At 38.1% G+C, this 24,192-nt stretch overlaps 1 protein-coding gene across 3 annotated transcripts in view; it reads left to right on the top strand.

The window, feature by feature from the left end:
- The window catches only part of itga11a (integrin, alpha 11a), a 52,913-nt gene extending 30,235 nt beyond the window's left edge, over nt 1-22,678 (top strand). For 2 of the 3 annotated variants that reach the window (XM_038701589.1, XM_038701587.1), the window contains 18 exons: nt 1,388-1,531; nt 7,543-7,746; nt 8,499-8,629; nt 8,796-8,962; nt 10,770-10,909; nt 11,457-11,567; nt 11,705-11,790; nt 11,936-12,146; nt 12,294-12,392; nt 16,390-16,466; nt 16,714-16,797; nt 17,081-17,171; nt 17,261-17,374; nt 17,716-17,799; nt 17,905-18,015; nt 18,168-18,263; nt 19,334-19,447; nt 21,345-22,678. In XM_038701589.1, coding sequence (XP_038557517.1) covers nt 1,388-1,531; nt 7,543-7,746; nt 8,499-8,629; nt 8,796-8,962; nt 10,770-10,909; nt 11,457-11,567; nt 11,705-11,790; nt 11,936-12,146; nt 12,294-12,392; nt 16,390-16,466; nt 16,714-16,797; nt 17,081-17,171; nt 17,261-17,374; nt 17,716-17,799; nt 17,905-18,015; nt 18,168-18,263; nt 19,334-19,447; nt 21,345-21,467 — 2,187 coding nt within the window. In that variant the 3' untranslated portion in view covers nt 21,468-22,678. The remainder of the gene's footprint in view (nt 1-1,387; nt 1,532-7,542; nt 7,747-8,498; nt 8,630-8,795; nt 8,963-10,769; nt 10,910-11,456; nt 11,568-11,704; nt 11,791-11,935; nt 12,147-12,293; nt 12,393-16,389; nt 16,467-16,713; nt 16,798-17,080; nt 17,172-17,260; nt 17,375-17,715; nt 17,800-17,904; nt 18,016-18,167; nt 18,264-19,333; nt 19,448-21,344) is intronic. The other variant, XM_038701588.1, reaches the window with a different exon arrangement.
- The last annotated feature ends 1,514 nt before the right edge of the window (nt 22,679-24,192 follow it).

Genomic DNA, 24,192 nt, shown 5'->3' with positions numbered 1-24,192 from the left:
ATATTACACACTGAACCTTTATATAAACTGTGTGAACTTACCGTCCTGATTAATTCACCTTTATGGAATGAAATTATTTATAGTCCTGAGAACAAAATGCCAGAGGGAAGTAAACAGCTAACAAGCTCAGAGAGCTATTGTTACTGACTAGCACTAGCATATTCCCAACTGGCTACCATATTAGCGGTTAGCTTGCCATCTACAGCTACCAACAAGCTTCTAGAAACATGTATTTCACCATCACATACAGATTAATTTATGCCACTACATGGATTTGCTGGCTAGCTACTTAATTTACATGGTAGACAGTTACAAAATTTAACATCTCTTCATGATCTTACATAATGTAACTTAAAAACCAGGATCACAACAGGTAGTGTAGCACACAACTTCAGTCAGATTTGGGGACAGAGCTCCTCTTTCTCTCTGTTGATGACTTTCTGGTACCCAGTGCATCCTGTATATTTAACTTTGGAAAGCATTCAAAGTATTCAAATTCATGAACATATAAAATAAGACATAAAATTATCATGACATGCAGTATTTTTCAGTGAAAAAGGCAGATAGCCAGAAGGCTTGATTTTCATTTTGAAATTTAAGATCAATAAAATGACTTTGCTCCACTTATATGGTCCAAATGACATAAACATAATAAACTGCACTGATGGTTCAAGTTGACATGGGCAAATTCACTGTATGTGAAGTTGTGTAATTTCTATTACAATACAGTTTATGTTTGATTTAGTACTTTAAATTATTATTGTTGTTTAGTTATTTTAACTTTAGGCTAAGAAATTTGTGCGTACATCAGATCTGTTGGGATTTAATCCCACTCTCTGAGTTAAGTTTAAAAATGCTCATTATTTCAAGGGGATGTGGCTCTGTGGCTTAATGACCGCTACACTCATAACTGGCAACACTTCACAGGCTGCAAGCTTGAAGTGATCCTGCAGCAGCTTACATTGTACCTTGTCAGCAACAGCTCATCCAGAACAGCATATGTTTTTGCAGAAAACGTTCTTGATCTCACAATTCTTGAGAAAATAGATTTTTATAGGCAGATGTTTCTAATCTGAAAACCAATAGATGATGTTCCATCCACTTCAGTGACTGAGTTTCTCATTGCAAAGCTCTCACAGTCTAAGCATTTAGAAAGGCATCAGGACTCTGACCACTTGCTTAGACACAACACAGGACCCCATTTGTATATTATATTCAAGTTCATAAGCCACTCCAAATCAGCAGTAAACCCAAACAGGATGTGTTTCAGCAAACAGTACAGAAGAAGCCAAGAATGTCAGGGTATTTGAAATTAATGGTTGTTTTTAAAGGTGTCAAACTGATAAATAATAAAGCTCTTAGTATGACAAATACACGTCTTTTTCAGATTGGCTCCTACTACGGCAGTGAGATTGCGCCTGTGGATATTGATGGAGATGGTATAACCGACAACCTTTTGGTGGCAGCACCCATGTTCTTCAGTGGAGGCTTGGAGAAAGGGAAGGTCTATATCTACAGAGTGACAGAGCTGGTGGGTATAAACTCTATAAACAAATACAGAGAGTCAGGACACATACAGGGATTAATCAGTTTTGGATTAAGCAACCTAGAATCGGGTCAAACACCTGTTCAAACTCCAGACACTCCAAGTAATTTACACACTTCACCAGAAGTGTCCAGTAACACACACCGCACCAGACTCTGTTGCATTCCAGTTCTACAGTTAACACACTGACTTGCTGCAGGCAGATTAAGCGTGGAGATCAAATGAGAGAATTTTGCCCTGCCAGTTTGCACACTTTATTAGATGTGTCAAAGAAACTCAACAGGAAAGTATTCTGCCCCTTCTAAATCAATTTCCAGCAAACCATTTGAAAGCAAGAAGGACATTTCACTGTGTTCCAGGTCTGTCTTGCTCATTGGAATAATAAATGTCTTCAGCTGTTTTGAATCCAATGAACAGACATAGAGGAGGTATTTAAATATATATTGTGGCCCAAACCACATCACAGGTGGCAGGCCAAGTTTAACAGTCAAAAAACAAAACACGAAACAGAAAGAAATCATTCTTGTCTGTCATCATCAGGACAGCACTGCCACATGTTCATGGCAATTAATAATCATGATGTGGTTGATTCAGGTGTTGCTGTAGATGCTGCACAGTAATATTGTTCTGGAAAACTATTTGAGGTTAGACATCCTGGTTCAAAAATGTGTCACTTTGAATATTACACATTCACAATGTGATTCTGCATAATTTACTTAAGAAAAGGTGCACTGTGCATATATGGGACTCTAAATTGTTATCCATGCTAGCAGTTTGGCTTTAGCAATGGCTATTCTGGTCAGTTGGTCATAAAATATCTCTACAAAAAAAGAGATTTATTTATCTGACTGTGAGCTGGCACCTCACTTGAACAGAATTTTCCCTCAGTTTATTTAAAAATCTTTGCAATCATTTGATTTGCAGTGACTATGATCAGTATTATAATATCAACAATGGAGCACATGACTCTTGTATGTAAAAGATGTTGCTCAAATGCATAGAATTACTGTATCTTCCAAGTCTGCAGTTCCCCTCTGCTCTATGGAACTTTATAGTCTCTAGCCTCTTTTAGCTCATTGTTACGTCCCACCCTTTGGTGGCAACATGGGACGAACAACATCCCAACACTGACCCAAACTCAACACAAATAAACACCTTTAAAACAACCAAATCAAGTGAATTTATTAATATTAACTAGACAATAAATTAAGAACACCAAAAACACAATACAAAAATGCCCCAGCTGGGACGCAGCAAGGCTAGCAGTACCAAATCAAGAAGGGTCCAGTGTTGGGATGTACTCTAAGGCAGCCAGCGGCGGCCGTAACACTCATTGTTTTAGTTTTCCTGGGCCCTGTTTCAGAAAGCGGGTTTAGAGAAAACTCTGAGTAAGTTGAGCCCGAGATGACGGAAACTCTGGGTTTTCGGTTTCGGAGAGCTAGATCAGATAAACTCTAGGTCTGTAACCCCTGCAATTTACCCTGTGAACTTAACCTGCTCGGGTGGAGGTTTACTTAAACTAACGCTGAGTTTCTTTCTGACTCCTCCCCTCCTGCGGAGCCTGAAGCGGCCGTCTGACATTTCCTCATTCAGACTGTCAATATCAAAGCACATATATGAACGCAATTGCATTTTTAGAAACATCGAAATCAGGTTAAATTGGTTAGTTTTTTTTTTACCCAAACCTGTCATGATCTTGAACATGACAGGTTTTATGATCAATCTGTCATCGATGTATGGACAGACAGTTATCTTTGGACATCGAAAATTTATCGTCAGCACAGAATAAAATCTATAAGCCACACTGTCCTTTATAACTCAGTGACTCTGTGGACATTAAGGCAGGTTGTCAACAGTTGCACAAAAACACTTGCACGTGCGCTACAGTGCTGCAGTATACTGTTAAAACTAATGTGTATAAAACTGATCAATGAACAGTAACCTTTGGTGGTGCCGCTGAAACAAATAAATGTAGTTTAAAAGTGAGTTTTTCATTATTTGCTGATAGTCTCAATGTGTTTTGACAGCATTTCATAAAATACGAAATGATCAAGATTTTATTTAGGCTATGTACCATAGACGTCTAAAACTTCACAGTCAGTTTGAACCTAGACACATTTTCCACTGCAAAAAAAATCATTAATAGGCATAGGCCTACTGAGTCGGACTGTCACTTTACAATCACTGGTACATGAGTAGCCTAAACTATGTCTAATCTGTTCGATTAATATTTTCATCTTCAGTTATTGCCACCGGCATTTAGTCCCGTCAGGTTACAGCTGAATAAACAGGCCTGTAGCTATTTAAAATGAATAACAGGCTGTAGGAGAATCCCAGCACTTTATCATTCATTAAGGAAATTCGAGCCTGGTAAATGATGAATGAGCAACGCTGTATAAAATGTAATGGATCCTTCCTCCACTCCAATCATGGCCCGCGTTGGCACGCATTCATATTTCTAGCTACACCCGATTAAAATGGAGGCTCTGCCTTTATTTACCTGTTGCCATGGTGAATCGTAGTATTGGAGCTCCATTGATGATGGCTTTTTTTCATCCCCACGCACGCGCTTCCAGCAGGTTCAACATACTCAGAGTTGACTGAACTAATTCTAAACACCTGTTCTGAAACAGGAAACTCTGAGTTTGACAGCTCAGAGTTTGTCAACCCAGAGTTCAGGTTTACACTCAGAGTTTGTTGAACCTGCTTTCTGAAACGGGGCCCTGGCCCACAACTGTTGTTACGCTCTTATACTCTAATGGCATTGTTTTCTGCCGCAGCAGCAGGTATTTTAATCAAAAAGGATCTAAAACCCAGTGGACGTTACCTGCCCAGCACCAACAGACAAACACAGTTAGCAACTAGCTGGTGAAAATAAAGGAGTATTTAGCAGTGAAACAGTCGTGTTTCCCTTTTGATGGTTGAGAGGGAATACTGGACTGTTGCTCTGTATCACCTGGATGTTTATAGGCAACTGTTTACTAACAAGTTTGCCATATAAACATATATGATGACAATATGTCAATGTCATGGTTACATCTCGTTTCTGCTGCCTCCAAGCGGCCAAGTAGTTATAGCTGGTTTAATATTATTATTGTATGTTAGTATGCTGACGTTAGCATTTAGCTCAAAACACCACTGAGCAAACAGCCTTACAGAGCCGCTAACGTGGCTATAGACGCTTAGATTTTCCCAAAGTTTGATTCATTTTAACACTGCATTAGAAGGATACACCTCATCGAGCCTGTCATCCACAGAAAAACAACCACATAGGTCCTTTTACCCACACAAAATTACGACTCACGTTTACGCTTACTTTTTACCCTAGTGGCCGTACAACACAAAAATTTGACAAAGAGGGTCACATATAATAAATATTCAGAAAATAGTGTGTTGGGTGGATGGATAGTGAGTTAGCCGATTTTCACCCAGGAGACAGGCGTTCATTTCCCGTGTAAAACAAGATTGATTTGTTCTGTAATTTGTGTTTTTAAAGCAGTTGTGTTACTTAAGTTACGTAGTTGCGTAGAGTGATGGTTGCGGAGTCAATTTGTAGTTTGATGTTATGGTGGATAGATTGCTTGGCTGGAATGACCAAGAATTCAGTCTTACAGAGGTTTAGTTGAAGGTGGCAAGCCTTCATCCATGCAGATATGTCCGATAGACAGTCCGTGAAATACGGTGGGATCGCCTGGCGGGAAGGATAGGTAGTTGCGTATCGTCTGCATAGCAGTGGAATGATCGGTCCCATTTTAACATAAAATAAGTTGCACTTTAAACTTACTCCTGGGCCACTGCAAACTGGTCGTGGCCCTTCATGGCTTCCTCACAAACCATATGTTTTAAATAAAAAAAAACGGCACTGAATAAATTCCCCATTTCTCTATCAATCTCCTACTTTGTCACGCATGCACACATCAGGTGGCCAAGAAGTAAAAGCCCTTGCTAAATCAACTCCCTTCCCATTTATTCAACTGAAAAAACAAGTGATCTCATGTGTCATCTGCCTACCCTAAATTATATTATGAAGTGGGAAGCCAAGTGGAGCAATGATATGCACGACTACTGATGGATTGAAGTATTTGGCTCCATTTTGTCATAATGCTTTCTTTGAAAAATGGTCCAGTCGGGTAGTGGCTTTCAAAGACATGAATCTTTTCCATGTGACTTTACACTTTCTAAGAATAGAATTTCAAATAAATATACTAATGCTATGGCATTCTTTAGTTCTTTGTGAATCAGGGGTAAAATTCCTCACTTTTTTGTCGCCAGATGTTTAAGATATTGAGTTCAAAAAGGCAGAATCAAAGGATTATGTGGAAAACACAGACGCTGATCCAGACTTTATCTTTCCTTTGATTGGATAGAGGTCTTGTTTATTACTTTTTCCTGAACAATAAATTACAATATGATTAGTTGACTAAAGATGGTTTAGAGATAATTGAAACAACAAACCCAGCTGGAGAGAGGGCAACAATCTTGTCCTTGGTCTTGGTATGAGATATAAATAGAGCACAGATCATTTAAAGAACAGATCAGCATTTGACTGAAAAACTGAACTCTGCCAGAAGGCATAGATCTGCCCACTAAAAAGAACATACAGTGGGACTTTCTTTGACTTACATACAGTAAGGTATGTGATATTTTGAAAAATGTCCTTTTTGCTTATGCGTCTGTTTCAAATAAAGCTTTTGTCCTGTATCTGTGTATGTATTCATACTGTAAAGGCTTTCTGTGTGTTGTCTCTGCATGTGTGTCACATTTCTTTTATGTATCAAGGTGTTGTCGAGTGTGATTTTCTGGGGAAATCTAGTTCTATAAACGTTAACCCCTTAACGGATAATTCTGTATTTTTGACATTAGACACACACTACTATCTGCTAGTATTATTGATGCAATGAGGGGTTCTCAGGCTGTGAGTTCCATTATTGATCTGGCAGAGGTAAATGCAAGCTGTGGAACATTAGGGTCTTAACAGAAATTAAGTTAACTTGTTAACTTAGTTTCGGGAGCGGGGCCACGCCTCAACCACACCTCCAATCACGTGTCAGGCTACTTATACCTCTCAGCCTGCCCCACTTGTTTCTGATTGCTCGACGCAAGACAGACAACGATCCACGCTCAACAGTACTCGCTCAACAGCACGCGGTTTCAGATCGCTCGACCCACCCTCCCTTTCCCTTCCCTTCATCAATTCATCCCTACACACATCCGCTCATCTTCTGTTCCCTCCATCCTCTCTTCCCTGCTTCCCTCATCCCTTCATCCCTCATCCCAGCATCCCTTCATCCCCCATCCCAGCTGGTTTAGTTTTGGACCAATTTTCCAAAACACTAGCCAATACCTATATATCATACCATATAAGCATAAGCATGACGCGCCAGAGATAGTACACACAAATACAACAGAGACCAACCGAATGAAACCAAAGAAATACATCTGGGTTTTAAACAAAACACAGGACATTATTTTAAAATAAAAAAAATTCTTGGTATCAAAGAGTTTCTAATTGAGCAATTGTGTGAAACAGAATGTGTGAGTACAATTTTATAATAACCTACAGTATTGGTATATAAGCCAAAACATTAACACACAAGTTGACAAAATACCAACTTGTAGTTCTCCTGATGCAGCACTTAGTTCAGTTACTTACGCTAACAGACATGGTAGTTTTTTTTTGATCTTGTGGCTTAAAAATGTTTTTGTTCTCTGACCGTGTTTGTTGCAGTTAATTTTTTTAGATTAAGCAGCCTGATCTCCCGCTCTGGGACTCCCCACAAAGCTAATGTCTATTTATGAACATCAATACTTCTGCCAAAGAGAAAACAAATACAGTCTGATAGTAGCAAGACTAGGATGCTTTGTGTAACATACTATATATATTGTTTCAAATATATTTTTGAGCATGCATGCAAGATCTGACCAAAAATATAGCACATTTCGAATTCATGAATAAGAAGACACAAGCTTCATTATATTTCCCTTTCTTCCTTCAGAATCGCTTCATCCTTGAAGGGGCATTAGAAATCCATAATGGTGGCCAGAATGCTCGCTTTGGCTCATCGCTCGCTCCTGTCCCTGATCTGAATGGTGATAGCTTCAATGACTTGGTGGTGGGAGCCCCACTGGAAGATGACCACAAAGGAGCCATTTATGTTTTCTTTAGCCATCACAACAGAATACTACGCAAATACAAACAGGTAGGAGATGTGCCGAACGTACAGTTAAAGACAATGGCAATATATTTGTCTATTTTTGTCTACATATTAACACATACATTTTACTGCTGATCATTTGTTCTTCATTTGATTAACCACCTTCCAAATAGCCACTGATTTATAGTTTAATTAAAATTAATCCATTTGCAGACACTTGCTAAAAGTAAGTGTCATTCTATACTTGTAACAGATCCGTACCCAGATTTCTTTAGCCATTTACTTGGTTCAAAATCAAGGCCGAGGTCAGTCATAAACAATCTGCAAACTAAACCAGACAAGGGGCAAGAGGGCAAGCAAAAACAGGCAATAGTCACAGACAAGCAGGTGACTTGAACAAAAGACTGGCACACTAAGGCTACAGAGCACACTAGACAATCTAACAAAAAACATACACCATAAGCCCTAGAAAAGGCACAAAAACTTTTGTTCTAAAAATTAAGCTGAACTAATGTACGCAGCACTTCTAAAATCCTTTTGGCTCTTTGGTAATGATAAGTGAGATGAGCTTACAGTACCACTGAGAGAATAGCAACACTGTATTTTTTAAGAAATACTATTTTGATGTGATGAAGTAAACATTGTTATTCTTAAGTAAATTCCTAAATGTGCAGTTTCTTTAGCTGTGCAGTTTAATTGCACATATGACTGCTCTAATAATGTGTTTATCATAACATTGTAAACCGTGTTTGTCGTTATAATGTTTGCTCAGATTTCTACCTCTCTCTGTTTTTCAGAGGATTGCAGCAGCAGACTTGGCTCCTGGCCTGCAGTACTTTGGCCGCAGTATTCATGGCACAATGGACATGAACAATGACGGTTCAGTGGATCTGGCAGTAGGTTCCCTTGGTGCTGCTGTTCTCCTTTGGTTAGTATTTCACCCAGAAAAATAATACTGTTGTCAAAAATATAAAATACAGCAACATGTTGGAGTTTTATGTATGCCTTGAGAAATAATCATCATATATAGTAATTTTCTTGAGTTTCAAAGTTTAGGACTTGCTTTCATCTGTAACATCTTTATGCCCTTATAGGTCACAGAGTGTTGTCCGGATATATACCACTGTCAGGTTTGAGCCCAGTAAGATCAACATCTTTGTGAAGGACTGTCAGAGAGGTGGCAAAGATGTGACCTGTATGTCAGCCATTGTATGTTTCAACATCACTGCCAGGACAGCCATTCCTCCCACACAGGAAATTGGTAAGCCAGCAAAAATAATCCACTGCTGTGGAAGCGTCTCAGTAAAGTTTCGTAAATCCTAAAACCCTGTTTCATCTATTAGCAAAGAAGATACTTTAACTTACTGCACATCCTATCAATTCTATAGATAAATGAACAAATAATACAATACAATAAAAAAATACAAAACAAATATGTATTTCTTTGATGTGGAACATCATTAATTTTATGATATTGTCAAACCATTAACAGACCATTTTTACGGTACACTTGAGTTGAGTAATTCGTAGTTTGGATCTGTAGTTGCTATATAATTCAGCTGTTGTTTGGACTTTGTTACGTGACAGGATGAAACATGTCTGGTTTCAAATGAGAAAAGGCATTGAGCCCTCTAAATATATATCCTTCATGAGATGGCTCCAATAGACTTTTCAGCATGGGGCTTCCTGTAAAAACTGTGATGGCTACTTCCATTCAGAGTGGCGCCAAAGCAAAATGTTTCTTTACTAGCAGTAAGAGATTCTGATCTCACTGCTGGACTCTGCCAAAGCTAAAGCAGCTGCCAGCAAAACTGGTATATCTGTATAAATGTTTCTTTTATTATGTGAACGCTGGTTGGAATGCATCTACAAACTTAGCTCTGTTTTATTCGGCTTAAAAAAGAGTGTTGTTTCTAATGGTTTGTTGGTGGTGACAGCTCATAGACAGCTCAATCCTGCAGATGGGTGTGCCACTGATTATAGCCCACCTGCACATAACCTCAGGCTTTCTCTGCTCACAATTTGTTTTAAGAGATGTGATGGCGGGGTCCAGTTTCACTGTGTATCAGGGAGGAGGAAGCAGAGGTACAGGGCAGTGTGTTCTGAGTTAACCTCTTGACCCTTCGACATCTTTATCAAATATGTCAGATGTGGCAAAACAGAGTAGAGGTAGAACAGAGGGAGTTATCTTGTCTTCCATGGTTGCATACAGTGGAACACGTTTATTTAATTTTCCACTCATTGTCGTGTCTGGCTAGTAATGCATGGCAGATGTGCTGGTGTTTGTGAGTTCGCTGTGGTCTGTTGCATGAAATGGAATTTTTTTTTCTGTACCAGTCAAGTTAATCTTATTTATGCAAACATTTATTGACAGTATAGAGTGACAGTGGTGTCTTTAAACAAAATGGTTCAACCAACTGCTCTTTAGATGTTCTTTTTTAGGGATTAGAGGAAATGTACTGATGATTAATGTTGCTGTGTAGCCAAAACACTCTTAAAACAAAAAAAAAAGTTAGAAGTTTTGCTTTGTAAATCAACATTTCTTTCATCAAAAAAGCAACAAGTTTTTAAAACAGTGGATACAGATAATTGTGGTTGTGAAAAGTGGATAAAAGCTTCCAATTTAATAACCATTATCTGCCCAGATCTTTTTGCAAAAGGCATTAAGATGTCTCCTGCCCTCTAATTCTCAAGTTGACCCCATACACAACACATGCACAAGTTCAGCCTTAGTAGATTTTTCCTGATGCCATGAAAACACGAGGCAATAAATGGAAAGCCTCTCAAACAATGTGGCTTGGAAATGGCTCAGTACTGAAAGTAGCGGGGTTTGGATTCGTGTATATGTTGGTTACACATTCATCATATGTTCAGAATCAAGCTAATATTGCATTGGTCAGCTACAGTGATGTCATTTACCATACCCTGTTGACGCCATATGTCAATTAGTCCACACCACCCTAAAAAAAGAACAGTTAAACTTGGAAACATTCAAATACAAATAGAATAGGATCTTTTACATTTTCACATAGAAGTGTAATTTCTTAACTCTTCTTATGACCCACTAGAATTCAAATTTAATGTCTCCATTGCGGAGAGACGTTTCAATCCCCGGGCCATCCTGGACAACCCCAACAAGCTGCAGCCTCAAAACCTGACCCTCCTTCCAGGAGAAGAGACCTGCGAACACATCTACTTCCATGTAATGGTGAGGCCCATGATTAATTCAATTCAATTCAGTTTTATTTATATAGTGCCAAATCACAACAACAGTTAGCACTTTTCATAGAACAGCAGGTCTAGACCGTACTCTGTGATGTTATTTACAGAAGACCAACAAAGTTACAAAGTGTTTTACTCATCATTCAATCAAATCAAAAATTTAATAGGTGAGATGGCTGAAAGATATATATTGCAAACATATATCACATAAAGATAAAATGCTGTTTTGTATGCTTTTCTTCTTTGAATTCAATTTAATTATTTTTATTAAATAAAAAAGTCTAATTTTAACATGCTGAATTTCAGAAAAAAACATACTTCAGTCAGCTACCTCAGTCTTAAAATATTATGATTGATAATGGTCTCCCAAATTGGTCAAAACCAACACACATTAAAATGAGATTATAAGCATTTCTGAATCTTGTACATGTGTGTAAACCTTTTGGAAGCAAAATGCATTTGAGTGCCATAGATAAAGTGACATGATAGAGTAAATCCACAGGCTAATCTTTAAACTTAATGTTTTATATTAGGAGACCACAGACTATGCAAGGCCCATAGTGTTTGCTGTGCAAGTGGGGCTACAAGATCCGGACCACGGGCCAGTTCTAGATGACAGCTGGCCTACTGTTGTGAGGACTGAGGTGAGAGGCAATCTGACATCTTGTCCTCTTATTGTTCAGTTCTTAATATGCCCTTCCATAAATCAATTGAAAAGTACATAAGGAAAGCAAAGGATTACTACTTTCTTTGACTTACAATAGCTTGTCTCTTTGGCTAGCTGCCCTTCTGGAATGGCTGTGACGAGGATGATCGCTGCATACCTGACTTGGCACTGCAGAGTATGACTGACCTAATGACTCGAAGGTAGGTACACACATATTCATCACATACACATACTCTTGCACACACACAAGAATACATACTTTATTTTAAAATATAGGGCATCCTCGGCTGCTCTGTTACTTACGAATTCACTTTGCGTCCTCTTCCCTCCCTCCCTGCCTTCTAGTCAGTTCTGTGCGCAGCCTGTACAGTCTCATGGTGCTTTCTGCCGCCATCTAAGTGAAGGAGGGACAGAGGGATCTCTGCGGGTTCTAGAGGGAAACAGGAGGAGGATGGTGGTGGATGTCCGATTGGAGAACAAAGGAGAGAACGCCTACAATGCTCGCCTAAACATCACCTACACACCCAATCTTCGCTTCTCTAGCCTCATAGTCAAGGTACATTATTACCATCATCCAGACTCATGTGTTTCATTAGAACATATTTTCTTAAATTGTGTAAGGAGAGTCAGATGAGATGAGAGAAATGCTGCATTTAAGATACCAGTATTGTTATTAAAATCTAAATTGTTCATTTTAATCCAGGACAACTCTGACATCAAAATAGAGTGTTACATTGAGGACAAACTGAGGAATGAGAAGATCTGCAATGTCAGTGCTCCGTTCATGAGGGCCAAAATTCAGGTGAGATAAAGCATACTCTGAACAGGTGAAATTACTTATTGATTAAAAGTCCACCACCATCTTTTAAAATGCCCAACATTTGACTGTCACTGGGGAGTTGTGTCTCTGGTTAATATGTGTCATTAGATAATCTACTAACAAAACATCTAGACTTAACTGGGTTTGATTTACTGTTGTATTCATATGAAAACAGCAAAAGATTAGTTTTGCACCGATTCTAGAGTGTTTTAAGTTTAAGAAGGCCATATGTTTTAGGTGAAAATCATAATTTCTGTATTTATCTCACTGGAAAGCATATATAAAAGTTGATCTTTCCAACCAAAATTCACATTGGATTTTTATACTGATTCCCAAATATGATAAAAAAAATCTGTTTAGATGCCTGTACTTCCAACTGAAATAAATTTCTGGATACGTGTCCACAGCTCTGTTAGTGCAATCTCACAGGCCACATTATGCTGCTTCTCTGGGGCTGAAAAAATATTGACGTGGGCAATGTTAGACCACAGGAGCCCAAAACACATGCTGCAGGCTTTAGATGACCATGACGGACCGCTCTGGTTAATGTAAAACCCACAAGCCGACCCAAGGAGCCCAGTTTGGTTCTTGTTTGTGAGATCCCTTCTTTCTATAGTCTGACATCAAAGACTAAAGTGTCGACACTAAAACATGTCCTTCTGCATTTAACTGTGTTACTATAACAAATGGGAGGAGGAAGCATCTGTAATATAAATATGATTTCATCTAACATTTTCCTATTATTTTAAAAAAGGTTTTCTGTGGCTTACCAAAACAAAACCACAAATTAGATTGAGATCAACACTCTTATCTTAATTTATATCCTCCAAGAACTGACTGACTCAAATTTATTTACAGTACTATGCACAGAGGATGGCCCCCACAAAGCACATTATGATGTTGAAACTTCATACTTTGTGTAGTTTCCCAGACAGTCACATGCTCTTAAACCTTAAAGTTCAAGTTATCATACCCCAAGCAGGAAGGGACTGTTCATAAAAGCAGAAAGAAAAATATACTATCTTTTGCCACAGAAATCAAGAAAGTAATTCAATGCACCTACGGTGAAATTTAAAAAGTTTATTTATACATTTCTAACATTTATAATTTATAATGAACAACATAGAACCCCATTTAACTGCACACCAACACACCTAATCCAAGACCTCACTCAAAAACAGAGAGATAGAGAATAATAATAAATAAGAATTAAATAAATTAAATAATTCAATTAACTAATTAAAGCATTATGGAAGGGGTTGACGACATTCAGGGGATCAGCCATCCTCAGCACCAGGCAACAGTGTCAAGGATTTTATGTGATCCAAAAAGGGCTTCCAGTTTGATTAAATGTTAAAAAATAGTCCAGTGCCTCCTTTATCTAATCTCCAAATTTATGGGGTGAAACATGCTTCCATATCAAAATAATAAGGTGCCTAACCAACAAAGTAGTGGAAGCCAAATTGTCTTGCAGTGTGCTAAATATTGTTATAAGACTGGTATTTAAGTCTGATGGGTTATTGGAGTGACATTCTGCCAAAGTGGGAATGTGTTTGTTGTTTTAACTATAGACTTTTTCGTGTGATAAAATTCATGGTTCACTTTTTAGTTATTTCCTTTTTTAGCTTTCGACTGTGTCCCATGGCCTTCTTCTACCTAACTTTGGTCATATATATGATCACTTTTTATAATGTGATCAAAGTTCCTAAGGTACTTAGGTCACATGATGACACACTGTCACTGGCACAAAAACCATTTTGGTGTAACTGAAAACCTACAGTATAGACTTTCAAGAATTTCTGGTACACAAGCCATAACATATGTGAGTCCTGAAAGTGACTTTGCATTTTCCTAAAAGTTAAAGTAACTGTTCCTTATTCTGACATAAAAATAAGTCAAGCAATACTTTCTTCCTCGATACACTGTAAAACTTTAAATTAGCATCTCATTTTGTTTTCATTACATCACAGACAAGATTCATCTTAACAACAGGGTACATAGAACAGAACCTTCCTCCTCAGCCATTAAGAGCTTTTATTCTCTGCTTTAGCCTGGTGCACCAGGTGAGACTGAGTGACAGATAGTGGGAGTTTCTACTCTCTCATCTGTTACTGATTCTCACTTTCAGTTTTGCTGTTCCCAAGCTTTTCCACAGGATTGTAATGTCAACGATATTTATGAGACTCTGCATTTTCCAGTGTATTTTACAGCATGGCATCAAGTTTTATTTTTAAGAGGGTGATGTTTGAATTAACTTTGATATGGATGACATTGATAGTACATCACTCAGTGCAATTAAAAGCTATTAAACAGCAAGCAGATTATCTGTAAACCATCTTTTCCATGAAGAATAGTCTTTCTTACTTTCTATACTGATGCAAAGTGTGCTGACTACTACCAAAGGAATGAAGTAATGAAGGTGATTGAAAGAGTTCATGAAATGTCCTAACCATGTCATTATCAAAAACAATAGTCATCTCCTGGGCAACGAAAATATCACTACATTTCTCTGTAACGATCCGGGAGGACTCCGGTCACCCTTTAAAACTTACTGAGTGATTCATAGCCACTCATTCAGTCTGAACAGCATCCAGAGCCACAACGCTGATCTGCTCTGGTCGAAAGCCTTTTTAAAATGTGGCACAGAGTTAAACAAGGCTGATTGTACATTGGTGCTGCTGCCAAGCCTGCCCAAACCACTGTTTAGTTGGAAAGTAGGGATCTTAGGGCAAGCTTTATAAAACAGCCAGTTATCACTCTTGTTTTGACTTTTCCGGTTGCATTTGACCTGTATAAAACTAGCATGTTCTGTAAACTTTACTACTGCTGCAGCAAAGTGAGGTCTAAAAATCACACCCTGTGTACACATTGGTGTGTGTTTTGTTTTGTTTTGTTTTGTCGTGGGTGTGAGCAGAGACTAGGAACACTAGTTATTTCAATTAATTGTTTGATGATTGACAGTAAATTTGGCTCACAGATGCAGGCAGACTACATCAGTTCAGAGGAGGAAGGGGAGCTTCATGCTCTGTCTGAATTTCCATGTTCAACTATGCTGACACACGAACATCCTCCAGCCACGGACAATTGCGTCGTCCAAACCCATGCCGCTTGCATGCAAGTGTATGTCTGTTCATTCTTATGTCTGTATGTGTGAGTGTGTTTTCATCTAACTTTGTTCTAAATGACCATCAAATAGATTCACTCTTATTTTGACAACTACTCATAACAAAGAGTAGACAGGGGTAATTTTCCACAAATAGGACACAATTATATGAAAATTGGTAATCATTCTTGCATGTATGTACTATATCTGTCTATATCTGCGGTATGTCTATATGGAAGAGGGAAGCTACAGTAAACCTTGTTATGCATTCCTCTCTGGTCAGATGGAATCCGTCAGGATTTCATTACAGCATTGAGGACTGTAAACTCAGCCTGGCTTGCTCTCTGCTGCCAGTCAATCATCCTCTCCTCTCCTCTCCTCTCCTCCATTACTAGTTTGCCATTTTCTTATACACGTCGTTTTTTCTGTTTCTGTCTCTTTTCTTCCATGTTCTGCCTATATTTTGCCTTGACTCTTTCTCTCACTGGTATTTGCATGTTTGTGTCTGTAGTCATGTTGATTTGTATTTATGGCATTGTACTCAACTAAGGGGAAATTCCCTGGCTCTCTTTAAGCAGCACCAACTGTGCAGCTGACTGCCTGGGGTCAAAGCCGCAGCAGGTTATTGCAGGCTTTAGTCCTTAATCCATTATGCCATAAGGCCTTTACTGTTGGAGAGAGTATATGTATATATATACAATAGCATATGGGGTCAAAAGAAGCTTCTGACCTGTGCTTTTAGTGTTTTTGATATAAGAATGGCATGATGATAAACGGACAAAACATTTAAGGACTACTGATTAAAAAAGTTAGGATTATTTTTAGGCCTTGCAATAAATGAGTGATTTATTCTGCTATACTTTCTCCTCTGTGCAGGTGTCATTTCGTCTGGAGTTTGAGTTCAGTCGTACTGTCTTCCTAGAGCACGTCAGGGTTATCCTGGAAGCCGGCAGGTGTGAACATAAATTTAAAATCTGTCTAAATACAATTCCTCTTTGCATGGAGAGAGGTGTTGTCCTTTGTGTCCTTACTGATGCTAACAGTCAACCAAGCATTACTCTCACCATACCGACCAGCTTGAGAAAAGATAAAAAGTTGCAAATGCAAGTAAGCTACAAGGATAAATATTTCAATTGGTGTGTCCCACTGTAACATAATTGCTCATGCTCTTTGAATATTTTTGACTCATTCTCTCAACAGTGATGGCGAGGAAATGAGCACAGCTGACAATTTCAATGATATCTATTACTCGCTGAAATACGAGGCAGACCTTCTCTTCACTAGGTTTGTAAATTTCTTAACATCTTACCAAACTATGCATGTGGAGGTGATTTTAGAAGCAATGAACTTGGAAGTGCAAATAACTGGAGCAAAGTGATTCAATGGCATCTGGAAAATGTTGAATAATATTAGTGTGGGAAAATCAGTTGCAGAGAATGTAGCTGGAATGGTTTTGCTTTGTTATTGTGCATTCGGCTTAACAACATATCATTTAAAGCCCATATAAATCAAAGATAATTGTTTCTCACATAATATGTGTTGCATGCATTTTTCTTTAATTCAAAAGGGATTCAAATCCGACTCGGTATGACATCAAATCAGAACTGTCTTTGGAGGAGCCTGGAGTTATCGGTCCTCCTTTCAACTTCACTTTCCAGGTGAGAGCCAAGAGCATTACTTTAATTTACTGTAGCAGAAAAAACTGCTTGGAAATAATTTACGCAATTTGCTCCCTGTTGTCTCTCAGATTCAGAACCTTGGCTACTTTCCTGTGAAGGATCTGCAGCTCAACATTGAAATCCCAGAAATGACAAAAAATGGGAACCAACTCCTGCAGATATCTGACTTCCATATTGACCAGGTGAGTATGGGTGCTCTTTGGCCTTGGTAAGGTAGGTATACCTTAGGTTTGAAGCTTACATTAGAGTTCACAGCACTTATCCATTCCTTGGTTTTCCGGTTGGTAAAAAAAACACTTCCAAACTTTGAATGTACTGTATTGCAGCACCATTCAAATTGCTTCATTTCGAAAAATCAAAGCTTGACAGTGCCTAGTTAAGATTGCTAAGCTGTATACATTTATACATACATACAATACATATATACTTACTCCATCTTATCAGAATATTATTTCACAGTTTCTCTGAAGACATAAGATTGTAACATACTAACAGTTATTTTCACTCTCATGTCACACCTTAGAGAGATGGTACACGTTGTTTACCGCCTCAGCATGTGGCACAGAGCAGGTCGTCACCTGAGGACCTTTCACGCTTCTCCCGCTTGGTAATGTACAAACCAACCACATCCATTCCCAAATAAGATTTTTATATCCAATTTTGTCTTTGGTAGACCTTTTCCTTAAGGCTGGTGCCTCTTTTCTTCACACAGAACCAGACCAACACCTTAACTTTGCCAATCCAATGCACTGTCAATGTGGCATCCTACAGAGAAATTGCAGTTAGAATTAGAGGAGCATTACGAATAGATACCTTACACACAGTGAGTATGAAACCCCAAACATGCATGCATGCAAGTGCTCTATTCATCTTACTGTTATTCTGCTTTGATTTTGTAGCAATGACAGCTGTGTAGTCTCTCAGCTGTGTCATGTGTTTGTTAAAACTGGCAGCATGTTTTGATTTCCTCTCCAGCTGAAGTTTAAAATCTTGGAGCTGGCAACTAGTGCATCAGTGGAGCTCCCTTCCTCCAGCCCCATGTTTTTACATGAAGAGAGGCCTGTCAGACATGTGAGTCAAGAACAACTGATGCTGTAAATTGCCTCTGTCCCGGGTTTGACCTTACTCAAATCTGAACTCATAGAAGCATCATAATTTGATCAGATTTAGCCTCTCTGGTTTTTATCCTCTCTGTGTCTGAATTCAGTGTTTTGTGCTTAAGGAGATCAGATCATCTTCAAAATGTATTTGAATTAATTTCAAATATTACTGTAGTATTATATCTGTCATATTACAATTTATGTAACTGCAGTTTATGTAATTATGTAATGTCTGTCATAACATTATAAATGTTATGACTTTGACTTAGCAATTATGTAACATATTTTGCTGCAGTGACCACTTTATAAAAACAGTGGGCTTTGCTGCAGTTGAGTATGGCACTGCTCAACTGAAGCAGTGTAGGATCAGATAGTAAATGTTGGTTTTGGAGCACACGCGCTGTGTGGTGCTTAGGGACCGAAAGGACCAGCGGCACAATATGTAAAAGTCTGGACTCAAACACTAATCTTTGCTGCCATCTATTGGCCAGACAGTCATACATTCTGTCTTTATTATGATTTCCTTTAGCTGACATGAGCTCTAAATGTATTATTAGTGTAAAAAGGGGAAGAGATTTTGTGATAAACCTGTTTCTGATCAGTACTGTTTGATCTGATATTAAGAAATAAAAATGTCATTGTTTTATTCTACATATGTCTCTTAGAGGTACAGTTAAAGCTATAATCTTTTTAAATATGCGATGTTGGGCCTGTGAGTCTCCTGAACTACAGTAACAAACGTCTGGATTTATAATCCACTATAATCATCATGATCTCTGGGTAGAGTGCATTATTACTGCCTATGAATGTCATAGCTGCCTCATCTTTGTAGTCAGAGTGGATAATCGTACATTTACAGTAGCGTACTCAATTTATAATCATATATATATTACTGCACTATATGTACATTATACGTTCATTTTTGTACAAGATTAACTCTGCATTATAACACTATACAACAGCTGACTGAGTTCCCCTATATAAAAAGGAAATGAGATTTTTTAATCTAATGATTTAAATATCATCCTATTTTGTCCACAGATAATATTGGAGATCAGGAAGGAGGGAGATTATAGAATCCCTACTTGGATTATCATTGGTAGCACGCTGGGAGGACTCTTATTGTTAGCCCTTCTCATTCTCGCTCTATGGAAGGTAAGTAATCATATAATGTACAACAGATAGACAATAATGAGAGGTAATTACATTAAAACCCACTGTATATCTTTGCTGAGTCCACCAAAGATGAGGTGTGCCTCAGTACTGTTGTTTTTAATGTACAATAGGTAACAATATTGCAATATTGCTATATTACAATCTTGCTTTATTACCAAACTAATTATGCTCTCCTGAAGTTATCTGAAAGCTCTGTTTTTCAGTTCAATTTTTTCAAGTTATCTCATTATACTTTTCATATAGAGCAATTCTAGACCGTTAATATTATTTACAGAGACCCAACAGTTCCCATCATGAGCAAGCACTTGATGACAGTGGGATTTAACAGGCAGAATCCTCAAGCAGAACCTAGAAGGCAGCAAACTGCCTCAACCTATATCACAGCAATACCTCTGTGTAGGGGTATGCTGCCACCCTCTGGTAGAGAATAAAATAATGCCTGTAATCCGACAGAAAAGTCAATTCCGACAGACTTTCAGATAATTTCAGTATTAAAACAGTGTTCATATAGCTAAGGAAAGATATCATTTGGTATATGCTTGGCTATATGGAGAAAAATAAAATAAATTGAACCACCAGAGTTCCCTGCATGTGCATGTTTGCTGAACTAGTTAGGTAGTGGTTCAGCTATACTGTATGTAGAGCCTCATTTTGGAGTAAAACTGACAGTAAATAGAGGCAGCCTCACATTCAAGGTCAACACAGGAGCCAACTGAAACACACAATCTAACTCCAGGCAACGTAACATCATAAATATCATATCAAAGCTTTGGTATAGAAATGTTTATGTCAAGATAATATCAGCCTCCTATAATGTTACATATGTAAATTCCAAAATCAAGTCATCTTCCCTTTTTAGGGGGACAAAAATTATTCTAATCATAGATTTATATTATTAAGATGGTAACAAATGTTGTAAAGTTTAACATGTCAACTTTCCACCACATCAGAAACTATCTAACTACCCAAGGCAGCAACACCATAGATCAATGCCAAGATCATATTATATTTGTCATACTGTTTAACTAGCTGTGCACAAGCCTCCTCAATACTCAAACAACTACACTCAGTATACCACTAAGCTATTAAGGTGCTTGACAGGAAGCCAAACACCCATCACCATTAGGCTGCCTAAGAAATCATAATTTACCGAGCTGGATCAATCTTATCAAATTTAGAGATGCTTGTCTTGTCTATAAGATTCTGCATTGTTTGGTTTTCTGCTGATGTTCAATATGCAATAAAAAGGGGGAAAACATGCTTTACACAATACAAATAAACGTGAAAGAAAAAGTGATTTTACTTACTTTTCCTGATTACAGCTCTTAAGACTGCATGCAGACAGTGTTTGATTAACACCTCTCTCACTCTCCTGTTAGCTTGTTGCACCTTTTTGGCTTTACAAATTACACCTTTAACACTGGTATTAGTACAGGGAGTTGGTTAACCTCCAGCACAAACTCCACACAATTTTGAGGTCTTATCCGTTAATAAGAGTAACTGGAAATACCTGTGTGGCCGTGTAGGGTCTTAGTAAGTAAAGTAAGTAAAAAGAGCAGTTGAGACAATGAATCAATAAAAATTACATGGACATTTACATTTTATACTCTGGGTGGACAGCAGCTAAATGCAAACCAAATGGAGCTGTAAGTGCACTGAAAACACACCATAATATACGTGGCAAAGAAATCTCAACTCAAGGTCTCCTTGCTTTGCATTTTTTGGGAGCTTTTGACCATGTCTCACAATCTTCATCACATGAACTAAATGTGAAACAATGGTCAGCTACTAAGCTACTAAGTGGATGAGTGGACCTCAAGTTATTATTTTTTCACACATACTGGTCACAAGGTCAAGAATAAACTTATATTGTTAGGCTTTCTCTCTTTGTTTCACTGTTCTCCCTCCAAGCTGGGCTTCTTCCGGAGGCAGAAGCGGAGAGACGAGGACGAGCAGGAGGCAAATGGGAAAATGGCGGAAGAACGGTAACGCAGGCTGAGGGCCCCCAGCAGACTCCTTTTCCACAGGGGACCCGACACTCAGGGACCAACCCGCCTCCCCCTGCTTCCCATCGCCACAGTGGCACCGTACAGACAGCTCTGCATGATAGCTGAAGCAAGGCTTGTTCAGTGCACTGGATTTGTCCCAAGCCACGACCCCTGACCCCCAAGAGTCAGCACTGTCACACTCACTTAGCATTCCTGCACTGTTGCGACATTAGGGCCTTCTTTGTCAATGTATTCCACTGCCCTCTATGTCGTCCTTTCTCAGATCTTTGAGCTCACATTTTCTTCGCTTCAGGCTGGAGCTCTGGTGCTTTTTCTGGCCGTTTGAAAAGAAGAATAGAGCAAGCTTTGATTGATCTGTTCCAAGAATTTCAGGCCACAATTTGCCCCCGAGGCAAGTGTTAGCCAATCACTCTTTTGTCTCTTCCTGATGTATATTTATTTAACTCTTGTGGTAAATTTTGAAATACATGAAAAACCTCAAGGGTGACTTAACACCCAAATGTAAAGTTACTATACTGTATATTGAATTTGATGTTTAAAATATTTTATCTGCAGCAGGTTCAGCTCACTTGCATAATAATTTATGAAGAAACAAAACTGAACTAAAGTTGCCAGAGTACAAAGAAGATTCGTGATGTTTAACTCACACAGACTTTTCTTGATCTTTTTCTACAGCAAAGAATCTTCTAAACCTGCATCCTCTCTTAAGAGTTCATTCCTTTTCTTTTAATATTTTCATCCTGGAAAACATGAAGGATGAACGACATTTGATGCACTTTTACTTTGTACAAAATTAACTTGAATTTTGTAAATAGTCAAGTACCTTGTTATACCCTTTCAAATATTATAATGGTTTTCAGTATTTTCCACATGGTTTATGGCATTTTTTGTAACTTAAGCCAAATGAAACTAGTCAGCTTTGTGTTATTGAACCTGTTACAAGACGTTGCATGCCTTTTTACATGCACTGCATCAGAGCAAAAGGATGTGCATAAAATACTGCAGAAACATGGATTTCAACAAGTAATTCTTATGAAGAACTGTTACTAAATGATAACCGGATGCCATAAAGATGAGTCCAGTAAATGCACATTGCTTACAGTATGTCAGCACCGTCCAGGTGTTAACAACACATGTCAGTTTGTCCTGTTTAATGGTGTGAAGAGCTTTTATAGCCTAAAAATAAAACTGTGTATATGTATGTGAGTGTCTTTTTAATAGAGAAGCAAGAATGTGTTTTAATTCTGTCAGTTCATCTAATACAGAGGGAGAGAAAGAGTTTTTGCAAATGATTCTTTGGGGTTTGGAACATTCTGGATTTTTCAAAAATCGCTGGTTAATTATTATCTTAAACATTTACCAGACCAGAATTTAGCTATGCTTAACTGGTTTTTAACTGGCTGTCCTAACCCGGAAAAATAAGCTCACTCACTTTTTTGCCCAGAGATGACAAGACTGCTATCCCAACTACCACTAGCTCCTCTAAAGCTCACAAATTAACATGCAGTCTTTGTCTGCCAGGCAAAGTTCTCTCCTAAATTAGTGTGTAAAGTCAAGGCTAGAGGTTTACTAACTAGCTACTAGTTAGTTTGTAACTACTAAAATTGGTTGCACCTTGATTACTTGGGTCAAATCCTTACCTAGATGAGCTACAGGCATCATAGTACACTGTGGGAAAGATAGATATAAAATTTCATATCAATAAATTACATCTCTGCTGGATTACAGTGTTACAAAATGACATGCAATTATCGAAAAAAAGACGAAAAACAGCATTTTACTATTAGTGAGTATAACTCTGTGGCATTTTAGGATTTACACCTATCCTGGGGTATTTTTTACCAATTAAGTTGTTACTTAGAGTCATGTCACCACTTTTATTTTAGTAAGACATAAATCACAACTTAATAATTTAATGTCCAACACTGGCTCCTACATTTCTTATAATGCAACCAAGTAGCATCAATTTGTTTGATCATCCCTGTATACTCTCAGGTCTTTGAACCTCCCTGTCCCCAGTTTGTAACACATGGCTATTTTCTTAAACTTTAGAAAGTTCCTCCAGTGCCACAGAAGACATTTTAACAGGTCGACTGCTAGTAAAGTGACCATTATGTGGGGAATGTCGTTTTAATAAGAAAGCATTTGGGAATGATCTCTGTAATGTTCTTCATCCACCAGTAAAGGGCAGTGTTTATCTCCTATTGATCTTATATAATGTTGATTGGACTTTACCCACTGTTTAATTGGCAATCAATCAAAGTGGTTGATAATATTTGTGATTGGAGTCATGACTCCTATCATAAATAAATGTAAACAGTATTAACTTTATGTATATCTACAAATAGCTACAACTACAGAAAAGCTACAAACTTAATTCAAACCTTAAAACAATATTTCCAACAAAACAAAGAACAATTTGCCTTCAAGCACAAAGGTGAATGTGTAGCCACCTGCCACTGTGAAGGCATCCAGGTTTGATTCAATCAACTGACACTTGCTAACCATATGCCACTGACAGCTTTACAGGGAAAACCTATTGATCCATGAGAGGAAAATTAGATTCTTGCAGCTGCAAATGAAATAAGATTCAGCAAGGGAAAAGGGAAAGCAGCCATACAAAAAGAATTAAAAGATGAGCATTAAATCCAAGCATACAAAACATAGTCATTTCTGTGCTCTGTTTACTCATAAATGCTACTTGTAGCATCTGCA

The sequence above is a fragment of the Micropterus salmoides genome, unplaced genomic scaffold (assembly GCF_014851395.1).
Source record: "Micropterus salmoides isolate LMB-PRFRI ecotype aquatic unplaced genomic scaffold, ASM1485139v1 Ms_hic_scaffold_6, whole genome shotgun sequence".
NCBI classification, from domain to species: domain Eukaryota; kingdom Metazoa; phylum Chordata; class Actinopteri; order Centrarchiformes; family Centrarchidae; genus Micropterus; species Micropterus salmoides.
This window is presented reverse-complemented; position numbering and strand designations above follow the sequence as displayed.